This window comes from Thamnophis elegans, chromosome 13, assembly GCF_009769535.1.
Source record: "Thamnophis elegans isolate rThaEle1 chromosome 13, rThaEle1.pri, whole genome shotgun sequence".
NCBI classification, from domain to species: Eukaryota; Metazoa; Chordata; class Lepidosauria; order Squamata; family Colubridae; genus Thamnophis; species Thamnophis elegans.
The window spans coordinates 18747851-18767959 of NC_045553.1; the positions used below are offsets into that span (position 1 = coordinate 18747851).

The window sequence follows — 20109 nt, forward strand, 5'->3', positions numbered from 1 at the left end:
TGGGGGTGGCAGCCATACCCAAATGACCACTTTCAAGCTGGGGCAACCGGACTAAGATTTTTGAGCTGGAGCAAGGTTGGAACAAAGTGTTGAAACCAAGTGAGTGATTGGCTAACTCAGAGGTAAAAAGAAAATTTAAATTTGGATTTAAAGGGATCCCGGAGTGGAATTAGCAGCTATTTGGCATTTGGGAAATTTCATGGAGGAAGAAAGTTGAAGCGGAGGCTAAAGCACTTAAAGCCTCAGAAGATCTATGTTTTATCTGGATTGGAAAATACTAAAATTGACAAAATGAAAGTTCTTATTTTTTGCTTTAAAAAAAATAAAAGTGGTTTTTGACAGTTATTGACAATTAATGCATTAGAGTGTACCATGGAAATAGGTCACCTGCTGGTGAGAAGAAATCATTACAATACTTAGAGACAGATGAAAGAGAAAGTAACAGCTAGAGAAATTGACCTTGGCTACAGGGAAAGATACACTGAAGCAGTGAGAACTTTTAAGGAGTGCTTGTTTTTGCAGCAGTGTTTGGTTTTCACTGTTTAGGGTTGTGGAAGAAAAAAACCTCTCAATTTGGACTGGACTAACATTAAAATTGGACTCTGGACTTTAAAGGGAAAGAAAAAAAGGACTGCATGGACTTTAAATTTTAATTAAATGTGGTACATTTTTTAAAAAAATAAATCTTAAATTAGTTAAATTAGTTACTGGCATTATGGAGCTCTGGATGTATAATGAACTATTTGAGATGTTAAAAAATGTGTTTGAAACTGTAAAAAACTCAGAAATGCAGATAGAGTACTCAGACCAGGACACAAGGCAGCAAACAGGAAAACAGGGGGTAAAAGGGCTTAAATGAAGAGCAAGAAGACGATGTGGGAACTGAAATTAAAAACAGTTAGATGATTTTACTGGGATTTACAGTGATACAAAAAATAAATAAACAAAGGGGAATGCCTCCCCGCACCCCCAAAGAAACAATCGAATAGCAAAGAAGAGAAAAGTGGGAATAGGTGTGGAAAACCCCTGGGGAAAATTACTAGAACAATAAAAGCACAAAGGAGAGAAAGGATTTGGAAGAAAAGAAATAAGAATTATAAAAATAAGAAAAAGAAAAAAAAGAAGGTAGGAGAATGGGAGCAAAGAAGAAAATTAAAAAGAAATACCCTGTTTTCCCGAAAATAAGAATTGGGCTTTTGAGCACATGCACTAAAATAAGCCCTCCCTGGAAAATAAGCCCTTCCCAAAAATATTGCAACACAGCATCAGCCATGAGGTGACCATGCTCACTGCCTCCTGCACTTCAAAAATAATAAGACCTCTCTGAAAATAAGGCCAACCGCTTATTTCAGAGGTCAAAATAATTTTTGGGGAAATGTGATAGAATCTGTGAAAGACCCAGAGAAAAGGGATATATCAGTAGATTAAAGGGAATTGTATCAATACTGCTAATCATATGTAGGTAATTAAAATATAAGGGAATTTTATAACATTAGTAATGGTTAAGTTAAATGATCTCTGTGTGAAAATTGAAATGATGATGTATGTTGCTTGTAGTAAAATAGACTAACAGATGAAAGAAGAAAGGATATTTGGTTTAATTTTGTTTAATTTTGAAATGGAAATTCGGGATATTGTTATACTAAGAAGAAAATAAGTTTAAGATGAAAAAATGGAAAGATAATAAATTGGGTTAGAAATGGAAACAGAACAATGATAAAAAAATGTTAATTTGTTAAATTGGTAGCATGGATATATAATGAACTATTTGAGATGTTAAAAATGTGTGTGAAACTTTGATGGGCAAGGATAAGCTAGAAATTTATATGGAGAAGAGAGAGTAAAATAGGGCTTAATTGAAGAACAAAATATAAGAAAAAGGAACTAAAAATAAAAAAAATAGCTAGATGGTTTCACTAGGGTAAAATAGATGAAAAAAAGAATCATGAAATGATAATTTGGTATAACTTTGAAGGGGCAATTAGTGATATTGTTTATGTAATAAGAAAATAAGTTTAAGATGGAAACTATGGAAAGAGAATAATAGAGCTGAAATTGGAAATAGAATTATGATGTAAAATGGATTATGTACAAAAGAGGATGTAAAAGGAAAAAAAACTGAACAACACTTTGTTCATAGCTTTGTTATTTGTATTAAAAAAATAAAAAACTTTATTTTTTTAAAAAAGAAAACTTCATCTTGAGGAAAAGCCATACTTTCCATATCTCACAGCCAGGGATCCACTCCATAAACAGCCCAGAAGACCCCCCAGGCAGTAGATGGAGATGATGAAGGACCACAGTACAGCCAGCCTGTCTGGCGGGAGAGACACACCATGTCGCTGCAGCCACGTCTCATTGATGAAACTCTTGATATCCTACGAAAAGCAAGAGTGTGTACAACTACCAGTCTGATTGCAAATCTTGGAGCATAACACAATCTGAATCAGTTTTTTACATTATATGAATTGAACTAGACTTCAAGGTCCCTTCCAACTCTGTTATTCTGTATTCTACACGACAAGTGCCTTCGACCAAATTGTCCCTGAGCATACTATACATGTCTATACACCAACACACAAAGTATGAGGAATAAACAGTGTGAACTAAAAATTCAACTAAATGAGAGCAGATATGATATTGTTGCCATTAAGGTGGTATGAAACCCATGAATTGAATATGCAGCTAGAGGGATTTAAATTATTTAAAAGAAATTGACCAAGTAAAAAAGGAGGTAGAGTTGCACTATACCCATGATGGCGAACCTATAGCATGTGTGCCACAGGTGGCATGCGGAGCAATTTCTGGGGGCATGCAAGGCATTGTCTTGTCAGCTTGCTGTGCACTGGCCAGCTAATTTTGGCCATGATTTTCGGCCATTTTTCCACCCTCCGGAGATTTCGGGGAAGCCTCCTGAAGCCTCTGGAAGGTGAAAAACCACCTAACATGCAAACCAGAAGTTCAGGAATTGACTTCTGGTTTGAGTGTTGGGCCATTTTTCGCCCTCTGGAGGCTTCAGATGGCTTCCCTGAAGCCTACAGAGGGCAAAAAATGGCCCAATGGGCAAACCTGAAGTCTGTTCCCAAACTTCCAGTTTGCATGTTGGGCCATTCTTCAACCTCCGGAGGCCTCAGGAGGCTTCCTTGAAGTCTCCAGAGGGTGAAAAACAGCCCAATGTGCAAACCAGAAGTTGGAAAATGGGCCGTTTCTGACTTTCTGGAGCAGGGGGGGTCATGTGTGCATGTGTGTGGGGGGAGGGCACATAGAATTATGGTTGTGGGCACGCATGTGAATAGCAATAGCAATAGCAGTAGACTTATATACCGCTTCATAGGGCTTTCAGCCCTCTCTAAGCGGTTTACAGAGAGTCAGCATATTGCCCCCAACAATCCAGGTCCTCATTTTACCCACCTCGGAAGGATGGAAGGCTGAGTCAACCCTGAGCCGGTGAGATTTGAACCGCTGAACTGCTGATCTAGCAGTAGCCTGCAGTGCTGCATTTAACCACTGCGCCACCTCGGCTCACCCCCCCCATTCCCCACGCTTTTGGCACATGATGGCAAAAATGTTAGCCATCATTGTACTATACATTATATTAGAAATAACTACATCTCTTATAACAACTCATAACTACAGAAATGGAGCAGAACAATGATGAAAACCATCTTGAATGTATTTGGGCTATTTGGGAAAAAAAGGGGGGGGGACATGACACTACCATTGGCCACCCAAACTGTATACTATAGACCACCCAACCAAACAGAGGAAAGAGATTCACTTTTTGTTAGTCAGTTAACTAAGGTATGTAGGAAACACATCACAATAGTATTCACAGACTTTAACTATCGTGACATCAACTGGGAGACAAACTCTGCAACAAGTGGAAGAGCAAACAGATTCCTGACAAACCTAACAGACAACTTTGTCTTCCAAAAAGTAGAGAAGAGATCTAAGGGGTCAGCCATATTGGACTAATTCTCACTAACAGAGATGAAATGATAAAAAGTGTTGAAGTTACAGGAACCTTGAAGGGTAGGGGAAATTTAATTCTTTATTGTAACAGAACAAGTATGTACAATCCAGTGAAGGTTCAGTCTGACAGCAGCCCTTTTATAGGGAGCTGTCAGACCTTTCGACCAATGAGATTGAATCTCTGTTCCCGCCGGAACAGAGGACCTTGGTAGAAACCATTATAACAGTTGCTAATATCTAACGCCCCTCCGCTCTTAGATGGAATCAACTTTGTGACATAGTCACGCAGATAGGCGGGCTTTTTGGTAGCTCTGCCACACCTGCACAATTCAGTCGGAGGATGTTCTTCGGACAGGTCGGATGGACCTGTTGGCTCTGCAGCTTCGCCTGGTGGAAGCTCCTGGAAACTTCACAGGCTGGAGCTGGAGCTTCTAGAGCCGGTTCGCTCGGAGCTCGCTGCAGACCTGCAACACAAGTAGATGAGTATCCTGGTGTTTTCGGGTTTGAGTAGGCTGTGGAAGGAGTGACTTTGTGCTCCTTTTGGGTAGGACTTTGGCTAACTCATGCAGGAGTTACCTCTGGCTGCCTAAAAGTGGAATTGGAGAGGAGGCCATGGAGTTGGTCAATGTGCCTTCTCCAATTCCGACCGACCTCAAGCTCTACAAGATAAGAATGAGGCCCGGTGATGCCTATCAACTGTGGAAGGAATCCACAGAGTTCCTGTGGGCGTAAATTGAATCCCCTATGCTAAAATTCCAAATTTTGCCTGTTCAATCTGGGGGTGATGCGGCAGAATAGTTTGGGTGTAGCCGGTCTAAGTGGAACCTTAGCCGGCGACCCATGAGAAGCTCAGAAGGGCTTCTCCCCATGGTAGCACTTGGCATGATGTGTTGAATTAGAAGATAATGATCAACCCGTTTGCCAATCTCCCGGGCCCATCCTGGATAGGGCCTCTTTTGTAGATCTCACCATTCTCTCTACCTGATCATTGGAGGCCAGATGGAATGGTGCGACCAGGGCATGTCTGATTCCCTGCGCTGCTAAGTAGGTCTTGAATTGCATGGCCATGAATTGGGGCTCGTTGTCAGAGATCAGGACATCTGTCAGGCCGTGTGTGGAGAAAAGTCTCCATAGTACCTTGATGACCGCCTCTGCCGTAGTGGAGGTCATGAGGACTACCTCTAGCCATTTCCAGTAGGCGTCCACAACTACTAAGAATGTCTGGCCATTAACTGGGCCAGCAAAGTCTATGTGCACCCTAGACCATGGTGCTTGAGGTCGCTCCCACTCCTTAGCGGTTGCCTCTGGGAGACCTGGTCTGGACTCCTGGCACGGTGTGCAGGTAGCCACCCATTCTTCAATCTCCCTGTCCATGTTAGGCCACCACACGTAACTCCTAGCATCCTGACAATTCCAGGATGCCCTACATGTAAAGCCTCTAATACTGCAATGCACAGTTTGGGTGGAACAACGACCCGGTTCTCCCACAGCAAACAGTCATTAATAACAGACAATTCATCTTTTTTACAATAATACATTTTTAAATCAGACCCAACAGGCCCCTTGGGCCACCCCCTCTACACCCAATTGAAAACATGATTGATCGTGGAATCTCTTGCAGAGTGGTGGGCAACATCATTAGACCAGACAGGACCAGTCTGTAAGCAGTCAATAAGAAGGACTGGCATCTCAGGGGTAGGGTCTGTAAGTAGTTCTGACAGAGGGCAGCTACTCAAAGTGTAGGCATGCCCCAAGGTTGAGCCAGGTCGATGGACAAGGAGATAGATGTAGGCCATGAGGAAAATAGTCCATCTAGTCATTTGCGGCGATAATGACACAGTAGGTCGGTCCTCAACCAACAAGCCCAGTAGCGGTTTGTAGTCCATGATGAGTTCAAAATCACGGCCGTAAAGGTACTCATGGAACCTTTTTACACCGGCCACTGCAACCAATGCCTCATGGCCAACTGGCTGTAGTTCCGCTCAGCAGCGGACAAGGTCCTTGAGTAATAAGCTATGGGTGCCTCAGATCCATTGAGCATGCAGTGGCTGAGGACGGCTCTGACGCCAAACAGGGAAGCGTCACAAGTTAAAACAAGTGGCAGGGTCTGGCTGTACTGAACCAGGAACATGTCTGCTGACAATAGTCTCTTTACTGCAGCAAATATGGTGGCTTCGGCTCTGCCCCAGGACCACTTTGTGTTCTTTGCCAGTAGACAATGTAAGGGCTCAGCAACAGCGGCTTTCTGTCTAAGAAAGATGCTGCAGAAATTAAGGAGCCCGAGGAATGCCTGCAGCTCGGTCTGATTGTGAGGTGTAGGGGTGTCCTGGATTGCTTTAATTTTTTTAGTGGTCGGGTGAGTCCAAGAGTCGACGATGAGGTACCCTAAGAATTCAACCCTTGGCACGTTAAGTTGGCATTTTTCATTTTTGAGACGGAGGCCTTTGTCTCTAATTCTGGTCAAAATAGTTCTTAAACATTTGAAAAGTTGCGCCTCATTTGCAGCCGATACCAAGATGTTGTCAAAATAGGGGACGACTCCTGGAATCCCCTGCAAAAGCCGTTCCATGATACTTTGGAACAGTCCAGGGTTGATACTAACTCCAAATTGCAAGCAGTTACATTTGAATGAACCCTTGTGCATCACAATGGTTTGGGCCTCTGCTGTAGCGCCATCTACAGGCAATTGTTGGTATGCCTGTGCCATGTCTAATTTAGCGAATACTTTGCCGCGGCCTAAGGAATGTAATAAATACTGTACAATGGGTGCTTACAATGTTGTAACGCTTTATTGGTTGTGCGCTTGTAGTCTGCGCAGATGCGGACAGACCCGTCAGATTTGACAGGTGTCACTATAGGGGTCTCCCAGTGTGCGTGATCAACCAGCTCTAGGATTCCCTGGCCTATGAGCGTGTCAATTTCCAGATCAATTTTAGGGTGGAGAGCAAAAGGTACTCTCCTGGGTTTTAGACTGATGGGGGTATGTTGGGGTCCAAATTAAAAGAGATTGGGGTCCCCACATACTTACCTAGACTGGTGCCGAAGACATCCTAGAACTCCTTAAAGAATTCTTCGGTGCTCTCGTCTTTCAAGGCATTGATACTGGTCACTTCTAGGCCCAGGGCTTTGAACCAGTCAAGCCCCAGGAGGCTCTGCAGGTCACAGCTGACCACTGACACTGGAAGCTGGCTGCTGAAGTTTTTGAATTGCACCCAGAAGGTGCCCTGGCCCATGATGGAGACTCGGTTCCCCTGGTAATCGCGAAGGTGGATGTCAGGGGCGTGTAGATGCTGCTTCTTCAGGCTAGGGATAGCCTGCTTGAGTGTAGTCAGTGATGACCCTGTGTCAATCTCCATCTCGCATGGAGAGCCCTCAATGAGGACTGTGACCTTCAGCTTTTTTGGCCGCCTTGTGTAGATTGAGGTGTGGTAGGTGACTCTGGTGTCGCCCTCTGAGCGCCTTGGTGGTGGCTGCCATGCCCCTTGATTGGGCCTCTGCTGGTGGTTAGGTCAGCTTTTGGGCTTCCAGGTCATTGTGGGATGCTCGCTTCTGCAAACCTTGGCGATGTGCCCCTTTCTCTCACAATGCTGGCATCACGGAAATGGCAAAATGATCTGGCATGGTCTCCTCCACAGCTTGCGCAAGGCAGGAAATGCTGTTCGAATTTGCGTGCTGGCTTGGTGCAGCTACTACGCATGCAGAAGCTGTCATCTTCACTTTCTGAGCCCTCGGCCTCTGTATCCTCATGATGTACATGTGCACTCTTTCGTGCATCTTGTGGAGAGTTTTGGCGCTGCAAAGTTTCTGTAGACTTAATGGCAGATTCGGATGCCCTGGCCTCGTCCAAAGCAATTTGTAGAGTGAGATTAGATTTGGCAAGTAATCTCCTCTGTAAATTAATGTCCCACACACCGCATATGATTGTCTACTATGAGTTCGTCTAGGTCTCTGAACTCGCAGTACTCTGCAGCCTTTCTTAATACCACAACATACTTGTTGATCGATTCACCTTCCTTCTGATTGTGAATATTAAATTCGTGCCGGCGGACGTGCTTAGACGGCTTGGGAGCGTAATGTGTCCTCAGCATCTGTTGGAGCACTGACCAAGCGACTAATTGGAGTGGCGTTGGCTCAGATAGATCTTTGGATGTTTCAAACACTTCCCGTCCACAGTAACCCAGGAACATGTTCTTCTTGCAGCCTTCAGAAAGGCCCATGAGGTTGTTGGGTTCGAGGAAGCAGTCGAACCTCAGCATATGTGATTCCCAGTGCTCGCCGACTGGGTGGTATAGAGTCAGTGGGGTGTACATGGCCATTTTGTGTTCTGAGGGCGTTTTGAGTTTGCCACTCAAAAATGGTTGCTCGAAGCTGCACTGAGTTCTGGGCTGGATTTACTTGATGGATTGCTACGCTCTTTTTGGTTCACCTAGTTGCCTTCCAATCCCACCTTTGTTGCCAGTGTTAGATCAGGTAATGGAAAGGCACACTCAGGCTTAGGCAACAACAGCTCTTTATTGTAACAGAACAAGTATGAAGGATCAGTCTGACAGCAGCCCTTTTATAGGGAGCTGTCAGACTCTTTGACCAATGAGATTGAATCTCTGTTCCCACCGGAACAGAGGACCTTGGTGGAAACCATTATAACAGTTGCTACTATCTAACAAAGTGGAAAAAGTGCACACATAACTAAGGTAAAATATCATCTCCATAAAGAGAATTCCAAACTCCATCAACACTTGCTTTATTATATTTCCTGGCTATAAGAGTCACAAATATATTGTTGTCACTACAGGTAGTCCTCGACTTAAAACAACAATTTGGATCAGAATTTTAGTTGCTAAGCAATTAGTATATAAACCAATTAGCAATTAGCAATAAAGTATAACTGCATTCCTTAATGACAGCAGTCTCTGCAGTCTCAGCAGCCATTGTTATCTCCTTTCCACAGCAACTTCCTGCTGGCTTTCTACCATGAAAGTCTGTGGGGAATCTGTCAGGAAGCTGAAACTCCCAGCTTCCTGTCAGATTCCCCACAGGCACCTGCCACAGTTAGGCAAGTGCCTGCCACAGTGGGTGCAGTAGAGACGGATAGGGAGGATTGGGGAACCCTAACATTTGCTGACTGAATGGTTGTAGGTAAAGGACTACCTGTAGATTACTTGTAGGGAAGAAATATGGCTGCCTCATCTCAGAACCTATTGTTCTGTTACCGAATACATTTGTCATGGGTTTTGTGTCACCAATCCTTCAGTATCTCTGACTCATTGGATGCCCATGAAGAGAGAAGATTCTAGCAACAATTCAATCCCATTGGCCCACAAGAAGGCATCCTGTCACCAGTTGCTAGGACTCATCAGAGTGGTGACTGGCCAGCTGTTATTCTATGGGGTTCAAACTTTCTACCACACAGGAGGATATTAATTGTATAAAAAACAAAGAAGTTTCTACCCTCTGCCCCAGGTAGAAGTCATGTGAAAGCATGCATGGAAGCATGATGTGATGTCACCTCTAGGCCTCCCTGATCTGATGACTGATGGGTGGCATATATTGTGCTGACATGAGAAGTGATCTTTGGCCCAGCAGAGGCAACAGTTGAATGACTTCGGCAGCAGGGTGCAGCTGGAGAAGGACACCAAGAAGAAAGAAGAGTGGCTAGAAAGCTGTCTACGCCAGGATTTGTGTATTCAGCTGCCTAAATTGAACACCTTGTCTCCTAATGGAGCCCTTTCTAACTCCCTTGAGGCCATATTGTGCTTTGGGATTGCAGATACTGAATTGCAAAAGCTTCGTCACTTACCTGGGATGGATAGGTGATCACAGAGACCTGGAAGCCAATAAGGAGGGTACCACTCATTCCTAATACAATCACCATTTGGAACAGCTGCCGGTACTGCATCTGAAAGACAACATCCTGGTCTAGGTCATCTAGAAGTCCCCTTTCATAATCCATTATTGAAGCAACAGAGAAGGAAGCTCCACAGGTGTACAGTGGGTACAGCAGAGGATCTAGTGAAAGCAAGAGACCCAGGGACAAGTCTTCAGATCAACAGCCTCATCTACCAAGAGAAGGCAATCAGGATGTCCTCCAGCTAAAATATTTTTCCACAGCTTAGGCAGAGCCATTTGCAGAGAACACAAGCATTGCCTATATGCTATGTCCTGGCTAGAAGAAGTGAGCTGCCAATAATCTTCTCTGCCATACTTACCACTCTCTGCACCTCCTTCCTGTCTGAAACAGTAATGCTTCCAAACCAGACAGTAATGCAATCTGACAGGATGCTCTTGATCATCCCTCTATAGAAAGTAGTAAGGACAGGGGACTGAAGGGGCCAGGGTGGGGGTTTAGAGATTAGCTGGGTTGTTGTAGTCAAAATAAAATTGGAGCCTAAGGTCATCTAACAACTGGGCTGTATGCTGATTGGACCATGTGACTGAGATTCTGGGGAAAGTGATAACGTTTTACTTTTAATTGGGGGAAAAAGCGGTGCCAACTTAGTACCAGTTTTCCACCAGGAATATGCCAATTTGATATATCCTAATAAAATGTTCTTTGAAGAACTTGCTTGCCTTGGAGCTCTTATTGAACTGGGATGTATTACTTGGAACCCTGACACCTGCCTCATCCAAGAAGGAAATGGACCCCTGGCTGGTCACATTCTGCACTTGGAAGAAGAAGGGAACAGCTGTGCTAGATCTTGGGTGAAGAATGGAGTCGAAGCCGGCAGATGTAATAAGTTATGTTTATTAACTCTATAACAGCAACATACTAGCAAAAGGCAAAGGCAAAGGCTGGCAGCGCTCTTTAAAGAGGGCTGTCAGCCATTAGCCAATAGATTCAAAGTATTTTCCCATGCCCAGAACAGACCAGAGTGAAACCTTCCAACCACGCATGCACATACACAATACCCCTCCCCACCTAGCAGAAGCTGTCAGTCTGCAGTTCTTACGCTACAGGCATAGTCTTCCATGTATGGAGGTTGGCGGCAGTTGTGCATCGACTTGGGGTTTCTCTCATTCTTAAAGAGTTGGCGGGAACAGCAGGTGCTTGGGTGGAGTCCTCTTGTTGTCTCCTCATTTGCGAGGAACCATTGTGGGAAGCAGATGGTTGGTCAAAGACTTCTCCAGGAACCATTTGGGCATGGCCTTTGTCTGGAATTGTTTGCTGAGGCGGTGGAGCAGTTGATTCTGGTATCGTGGGATTCATCCCACCCGGTAATGGTGCCTAGCCTCCTCGTTTTCCTCCTACTGCATCACTTGGTTGTTGGGCCTTCTTGTGTCCCTGGCTGTGGATGGTGGATCTGAGGCTGATTGATATGGCGGCACCACACTCTGCCATCTTCTAGTTCCACGCGAGATGAACATGGTCTGGTCACCTCCACGCCGTGGGCTGGCAGCCAAATAGGCAACCTGTGTAGTTGCGGGCATATACCTATTTGCCCCTAGTTAATGTTCAAACTCGGCTGGCCAAGTCAGTGGGGACCTCCGCTGAGTAGTCTTGATGCAATCTGTCCAGGTTGGTCCATAGGCGCCTGCCCATTAGCAGCTCCGCTGGGCTTTGGTTTGTTGTGGCGCTGGGTGTGATGTGTTGTATTAGCATGTATTTATTTATCCACACCTGCCAATCCTCTGGGCTCATTCATGCTAGTGCCTCTCTTGTCGTTTGCACCATCCTTTCTGCTTGTCTGTTGCTGGCTGGGTGGAATGGTGTGATGAGGGCATGGTGGATTCCCTGGTTTGCCAAAAACAGTTCGAACTGTGTTGCAGTGATCTGTGACCCATTGTCCAACATCAAGATGTTTGGCAGTCCATGGGTCGCAAATATCTTCTGGAGTGCCTAGATGAAATCCATTGTGGTGGATTTCATCAGGGTCACCTCGAGCCTTTTTGAGTAGGCATCAACTACTATGAGGAAGGTCTACCCATGGAATGGTCCCACAAAATAGAGATGGACCCTGGTGTAGGGTTTTTACAGTGAATCATTTGAATGGTCCTTGGAACTGAGGTTACACGTGTAAGCAAAAACTGCAGCAATCTGCAGAAAATATTTGCCTGTCAGCTATTATTTGCTTGCAGTGTTCCCAGGCATCAAGGGCATGGGATGATACAAAGTATAACCTGCAACATTTCATTCACTCATTTGATAACACTTGATTCATTCGGTGTGTGAGAACATGCACGTTCTCACGAACACTAATGATGTAAGGACTACCCAATTATTGTGCCTTGGAGACTTGTTAGCCAATAATGATATAACACGTAAAGTAGGTAGAGCTCAAAGAAACTGAAAACACTATAAGAATGATGTTTCATGATTAATAATTTTGCTGTTGATTCTCATGTTAATTCTGGATGCTAATAAACTTTGGTTGATTCAGCTATCCGTGAGCGGATTACATTCTTTTCATCTTCAGCCTCGGGACTCTAAATACTACACCCTGGACCACAGTGTCTTGGGTGTTTCCCATTCCGATGTTGGTGCTGCTGGGGGTGCTGGCCTTGACTCTTGGCACAACGCAACCCATTCGGCAATAGCATTGTCCATGTTGGGCCACCATACATAGCTGCGGGCCAGCGCCTTCATTTTCATGATTCTGGTATGGCCATCATGCAATGATTCCAGGATGGATTGCCTTAGTTTAATGGAAATCACTATGCAGTTTCCCCAGAGTAAGCAGCCCTGCTAGATGGCTGTCAGGTTTCCAAAAGATGCCTTAATTAATTCATGATCCTCGAGTCAAGTTTCCAAAAAAAATCCAGTCATTTATTAGGAACACCATTTTGGCAATACCCCATTGCAGTCAGATTTGACCTCACTTAAGTTACGGCTGAACTTTGTCCCTGTTTCTCCCCTCCCCTCAGTGTGTGTCACAAAACACATTCTCCAATGAGGTGTATGCCTCACAAGCCTGCTGTAGTAATCAGAGATCCGACTCTAGCTGAAGGTATGTGTGGAATATGATCTTCCCTTTCTTCACAATGGCAACTCGATAACAGACATGCAAATGCTTTATGAGTTGGCAATGGACAATTCATGTTGCCTGGTATAAAACGGCTTGAATTCTGTGCTCATTGGTTCCTTGGACCATCCCCTCCACACCTGTTTGAGTGTCCTGTCCTTGTTTGAATGGTGGGCGACCTCAGCTGCTGTAATGGGGCTGGATGACAAGGTCTCAATCACCAGCACTGCTGATGTGCGGGCTGGGTCTTCTACAGCGATGGGGAGTGGGCATCGGCTGAGAGCATCGGCATGGCTCAGCGACTTGCTGGGTCGGTGTGTGAACTGGTAGCCATAGGACATCAGAAACATAGTCCATTGCATCATCCAAGGAGATAGAACTGGGTGGTGTTTGATGGTCCATGGCGATTAGTCCTAATAGCGGCTTGTGGTCAGTCACCAATTCAATTGGTCATCTATGTATGTATTTATGGAACCTCTTGACCACGGCGACTGTAGTCAATGCTTCTTTGTATAGTTGGCTTTAATTCCGCTCTGCTGATGGTAGAGTTCTTGAGAAAAACACTATTGTTGTCTTCCATCCATCAGGAAAACGATGGCTGAGAACTGTTCCAACCCCGAACAGCGATGCATCGCATGTTAAAACTAGTGGCAAGTTCTCGTATTGAGGACACTGTCGAAGGAAATTAGTTTTTTTACTCTGTTGAATACTGCTTCTTGTGCCCCCATGACCACACTGCCTTCTGATCCAACAGTCGGTGAAGCTGTTCTGCGATGGATGCTTTATGCTGCAAAAATAAGCTGTAAAAAGTTAAGGAGGCCCAAGAATGCTTGGAGCTCCATCTTGTTCCTAGGGGTTGGCGCTTCATGAATTGCCTGTATTTTCTCTTTTGGGGGGTGTAATCCGGATGCATCAATTAAGTATCTGAGGAGATTGATCTGTGCAACTGCTATTTTGCACTTCTCCTTCTTTACTTTAAGTCCAACTTTCTGAAATCTCTTTTTAAAAAGTTTTAGTACAAATAAAACAATATTCTTCATCTTTAACACAATTAAGAATCTTATGGACTTTTAGTAGTAATACACATATTCTGTTGAATTATAATCTTTCCTTAATTATTCCATATATTGGTATATGTCAATCTCCATATTCTCCATATTTTATGCCAATCTCCATATTCTTGATATCACTCCTTTTGCTACAGATAGAATACCAATAATCACATTTGTTATGTTTAACAGACATATAATTCTAAAAGTAATACACATATTTACATTGAATTGTAATCTTTCATTGTTCCCCTTTCTAATTTTTAGTTATGCCACTGCTATATTTAAAAAATATCCCCTTTTGGACTTCCGGTTGTACTTCTGGTGCCTTCAGAAGCAAGGACCATGACTGACACCCGCAGTCCCATTCTGAGCTCTCTCTGTTGGAGGGCTCAAATAGAAACATAGGCACTCTGGAGGAGTGGTGAAGTAAAGGGGGACTGCCCTGCAGGTTGAGGAGAGTCACATCTCTCCTCCCTGACTCAGAAAGGCCCCTCATCTAAAGATAAAGAGCAGGGGCAACCAAAAATAATCGCCATGAAGCCAAAGACAGCCTGAATACCCAAGACTGTGCTGGTGCATAGAAAGTGAATGGAGTGTGATCTGAGTGAGAAAATATTTTTTGTTGGAAATTGACCCCAAAAACAAATAAAACAATATTCATCTTAGTTATATTTGACAAGTTATATAATTCTAATAATAATAATAATAATAATAATAATAACAACAACAATTGCATATTTTGTTAAATTATCATCTTTCATTATTATCTTGTTCAATTTTTATGCCAATCATTCTATATATCATTCTTTTTACTACACATAAAATGTTGATAATCATTTGTTATATGTTAACAAATTTACATAGTTATACTAATAATACACATATTTATATTGTTATAATCTCCAAACTTTTGCTTATTCAATATTTTGTTATTTTTATAGCCATCACCCTTTTATTCAGACATATTCAAAATTTTCATCATTAAAAGCCTAGATTCCCTTATTATTAATTCATCTGAAAAATATTACAATCCTCCTTTCTCTAATTTCCAGCCCTATTTTAACTGATCTCACTGTTACTTTTAAGAAATATTCCCCTTGTTTATCCTTCATCTCTCATCCAATTTAAAGCTTTAATTTTCCACTTCTTAGCTTGTCTCTCATATTCCTCTCTTGGATCTTCTCTGTCTGCTTGCACTGCTCGGCCAATCCTCTTAAATAGTTCTCCTTCTCTCCCATTGTCTAAGATGAAGCAGATTATCTAGATCCCTTTCAGTCGGGTTTCAGGCCTGGTTACTCCACCGAAACTGCTTTGGTCACGCTGACCGATGATCTCTGGCGGGCCAGGGATAGAGGACATTCCTCTATCCTGGTGCTTCTTGACCTCTCAGCGGCCTTCGATACGATCAAACATGGTATCCTTCTGCAACGATTGGAAGAGGTGGGAGTGGGAGGCACTGTTCTACGGTGGTTCTCCTCTTACCTCTCGGATAGGTCACAGTCGGTGTTGGCTGGAGGACAGAGGTCGACCCCTAGGCCCCTAAAGTATGGGGTGCCTCAGGGCTCGGTCCTGTCCCCCCTCCTATTTAACATCTACATGAAGCCGCTGGGTGAGATCATTCGCCAGCACGGGATCAAATACCACCAATATGCAGACGATACCCAGTTGTATCTGTCTGCCCCGTGCCAACTCAGCGAAGCGGTAGAAGTGATGTGTCAGTGCCTGGAGGCTGTCAGGGTCTGGATGGGAGTAAACAAGTTGGCACTCAATCCAGACAAGACCGAGTGGCTATTGATGTTGCCCCCCAAGGACGGACCAGATATTCCATCTCTCAGCCTGGGGGGTGAAATGCTTCACCCCTCAGAGAGGGTCCGCAACTTGGGTGTCCTCCTGGATTCACAGCTGACATTAGAATACCACCTGTCGGCTGTGACCAGGGGGGCTTTTGCCCAGGTTCGCCTGGTGCACCAGTTGCGGCCCTACCTGGACCGGGAGGCACTTCAAATGGTCACTCATGCTCTCATCACCTCTAGGCTTGATTACTGCAATGCGCTTTACATGGGGCTGCCCCTGAAGAGTGTTCGGAGACTACAATTGGTCCAGAATACGGCTGCGCAAGCGATACTGGGTGTACCTAGATACACCCATGTTACACCTATCCTCCGCGAGCTGCACTGGCTTCCCATCGGTCTCCAAACATGCTTCAAGGTGCTGGTTATTGATCTGTCCTTGGGCCAGATTAGTTATACTCCAGGACACAAAAAAATTTAAAGAGCCATGCTCAGGAATCACTGAGAACTCCTAGAGGCCTGGAAGGCCCCAGGCAGCAAATTCCCATCTTTTACAATGGAACACAGGAAACTACAAGCTTGTCAGCTAGAGCTTGCTGACATCATTGCCTGGGAAGATCCTGTAGAAGATAATCAAGGAATAGATCTGTGAACATTTAGAAACAAGCAAAGCTATTATTGGAAGCCAACATGTGTTCATCAAAACAGATCATGCCCAGACAAACTTTATTGCATTCTTTGATAAAGTGATTAAATTAGTGTAATGCTGAGGACATAGTTTACTTAGACTTCAGTAAGGCATTTAACAAAGAAGTACACAGTCTATTTCTTGGTAATATAGAACAATGTGGGATAGACAGCATAATCACCAGATCACAGTCAATATGCAATACTCAATGGAACTACATCTACATAAAGAGAAAGGTGCAGCCGGCTACTTTAAGGTTCTGTCTTGGGCTTAGTACTCTTCAACATTTTCATAATTGATCAAGATGAGGGAATAGAATGAGAACTCATCAAATTTGCAGATAACACCAGGTTGGAGGGAATATCCAACAGTCAATAGAAGATAGGCTCAAGATCCAGAAGGACACTGGGCATGTCGGGGAAGGAATGAAATGCCAAAACTGGCTGCAGATTGTGAGACCCTGCTGCAATTCTCCAAGGCCATACAACACAGGTGCTTGAACGATTTGGACTGTTCCCATAACAAAAGAAGTGGATTTAATTGGACAACGCAATGAGGTATAGCCAAAGGGAAAAAGCAAGTTTAACTATATGGGATTATGTGTGGGAAAACCAGAGTTGCTTTCACTTCTTCTGGGCCAATGTAGTGTATTAATAAACTTTTACTTTGGGGAAGCACAATCTCCAGGAATTCTCTTTTTGGACTCTCTAGCTGGACAGTTGCAATTGCTGAAAACGCCAATGCAGTCCTAGGCTACATCAACAGAGAGATTGTTTCAAGATCACATGATGTGATACTACTGCTTTCTACTGCACTAGTGATACTTTACTTGGAATACTGCATCCAATTCTGGTCATCATAATACAAAAAAATGTTGAGAATGCAGAGAACAACAACAAAGATGATAAAGGATCTGGGGGCTAAACCATATGATGAACAATTGAGACAACTAGGTATATCTAGGCTAAGAAGGAGAAGACCTAGGTCTGATCTCATTAGCAGTCTTTCAGTATTTGAGTGGCCGTTACAGAGGAGAATGAGTCAACCTATTCTCCAAAGCATTTGATTACAGGATAAAAAGTAATGGGCAGAAGATACAGAATTACTACAAAAAAAGAATACAAATAGTGAAATATGAAGCTAGAAACCAGTGCAGGTAGGTCAGAGAATGAAATATTTTTTTACTGAACTATATAGGATTCAGTGTCTCAATCATGGACACCCTGTTTCCCTGAAAATAAGCCCTCCCCCAAAATACTACAACACAGCAACAGCCATGAAGTGACCATGCTTGCTGCTTCCTGCACCTCAAATATAATAAGACCTCCCCAAAAATAAGGCCAAGTGTTTATTTCTTGGGTCAACAGAAAACAAGACCCTGTCTTATTTTCAGGGAAACACAGTAATACAATCTGTGCCAAATATGAACATCTTTAATACAGAATAACAGAGATCAACATTTTTATCAAGGAGTTGGATGAGGAGTTTATGGGAACACTTAGAAAGACTACAATTAATGTAAAGCTGCCACTTTAGACAAGAAAGTAAATTCAGAAGGTTGTAGACATTCTTGAATAGGATAAAGTTTTACAAAAAGAAAGACAGTCCTGTACCAGGGAAAGGAAAAAAGGCAGACATATATGATGTAGGAGTAGCATATGAGAAAAGCATCTGGGAGTTCTAATATATTCCAAATTGAAGGTAAAAATAGCTTTTTGCTAAAAATAACAGACTAATTTGGGAAACATTCAGAAAGACACAGAGTAGGGACCATAAGAAGCTAGAATTTCACTCCTAGTTGGATCCTAACTGGTCCCATGACAGTGAATTCAAAGGAAGGATATTGTAATGGTGATAGATCTGGAAACCAAGCCTTAAGAGGTTTGTGGCTCTTGGCTGTTTAACCTATAGAAAATTGTACAGAGATCTTCAAATGGCTGAAAGTTCATCGAATGGATGAGGGAGCAGATTTATTCCCTACCTCCACCCCAATGAATCAGGGAGGCATCTGCCTGAGCCATTTTTGAATAGCATCTTGTTTTTTAAAACTTAAAAAATATTTCAGCCCTGTTGCCTAAGAAACAATTCTTGCATATTTCCATCGAAGTTGAGAGTTCGGGTTAGCTTTCCAAGTGGGGACTGGGTGGGGACCTGAGGTTTAACCCGCAACAGGCAGTATACTCACAAACTCCAAGAGGAAACTGACTGTCATTTTCTGGAGGAGATTCTGTTGATCTCCAGCTGGCAGTTGTCAAGCTGACCAAGTTTCATTAATTGAACCTTGATATTTAGGAGAACTATGACCCAGAGTTCACTGATTTCTACTCTTGTTGGCTATTGGAGGATGGTATGCAATGTTAGATTAACAATTTCAAGAAGCAATCTGCTTGAGGTCACCATTTCCCTCACCCTTCCTTCCTCTTTAGCATGCTGCCAGAAACTGATCTGAAGCCAGGAGATGGATGAATTACTTCTCTGAACTTTAGTAATCCTTTGGCTGATCAGTAACAGGAAGCTGCTGATACAGCTGTCTAGGGAGAAATGTGAAAAGGGGCAGCTAACTGAGGAGAGTTTGAGGAGTAGGAATCCAACATCCAGATTATGCCCTTCTGCAGTATGAGGAAAATCTATGGAAGACTTGAAGATCAGGTAGTGATCATGGTTCCAACATTGGGATTGACTATTTACCTAGAAGCCATTAAATCCCATTAATGGGAAGGAGAAAAGGCTGGTTCAGAGTGATTGTGAGCAAATCCTAAGCCTCTGGTGTCAGGTCTGCCATCTAAATGCTTCATGCTGCATTGCTTCACTTTGCCCCCTGGAAGATACTGCAGAATGAAGTTGAATCAGTTAAAGTATTGGGTCCAGCAGAATTACTTCAGAGACAATTTTTAGGGTGGTTTTAAAGTTTCCAGGTTCTTATGGTCTGTCCGTACTTTGAAAAGGGTTCCACCCTCTAAGAAATGTCTCCACGTGTAGAGTGCCCAATGCACCACGTATAACTCTTTTTCCCATACTACCCACCTCTGCTCAGTGTCTGACAGTTTTTTTGGAGATATAAGCACAAGGTTGCAAGACCCCTTTTGAAGTAAAACAGCTCTGACTTCTATTTTGAATAAAACTGGAAACATTCCAAGGGACAATTGGAAAGTGTTTTGCCAGTTGCAACTTTCAATTGCTCCTTGGAATATTTCCATTGAGTACTCCCTTATCGCCTACAAAGAATAGTCTTAAACTCTGAGGGGGGGAGAGGGAGGGAGGGAGAGAGAGAGAAAGAGAGACAGAGACTCATTTCCCACAGAAACACCAGGAGCCATAAAACCTGGGTAGGCATGGCTGAGGGGTAGTCCTGGGTAGTCATGTGACTGGGTGGAAGTGATGCTGGATTTACCATGCCCACCCGGGTTTTGTGGCCCCCTGTTTTTTCTTTTCTGTGGGAAAAGGGTCTAAATAGCAGTGACGTGTGGTGAGGTTTATGGCTGGTGAGGCAAGCAGGCAAAAGCCGCCCTGCCGCCCCAGCACTATGTCCAACATAGAGGCGAGACGACTCTATGTTGGACACAGCAGCAGGGCTTTTGGAAGCCCCAGTGCTGTGTCCGCCATAGAGGCGGAACACAGAGGAGGAGGAGGCCAGCAGACTCTTCCCAAGA

The 20109-nt window shown here is 43.7% G+C and overlaps 1 protein-coding gene across 6 annotated transcripts in view; it reads right to left on the reverse strand.

The window, feature by feature from the left end:
* LOC116517087 (solute carrier family 2, facilitated glucose transporter member 11-like) overlaps nucleotides 1-18720 on the reverse strand; it is a 56272-nt gene extending 37552 nt beyond the window's left edge. For 5 of the 6 annotated variants that reach the window (XM_032229859.1, XM_032229857.1, XM_032229860.1 and 2 more), the window contains exons 1-3: nucleotides 18645-18707; nucleotides 9770-9883; nucleotides 2218-2378 (exon numbers count right to left, since the gene is read on the reverse strand). In XM_032229859.1, the coding sequence (XP_032085750.1) occupies nucleotides 2218-2378; nucleotides 9770-9883; nucleotides 18645-18671 (302 nt within the window). In that variant the 5' untranslated portion in view covers nucleotides 18672-18707. Of the gene's footprint in view, nucleotides 1-2217; nucleotides 2379-9769; nucleotides 9884-18644 lie in introns of all 6 variants that reach the window. The other variant, XM_032229858.1, reaches the window with a different exon arrangement.
* Between the last annotated feature and the right edge of the window lie 1389 nt (nucleotides 18721-20109).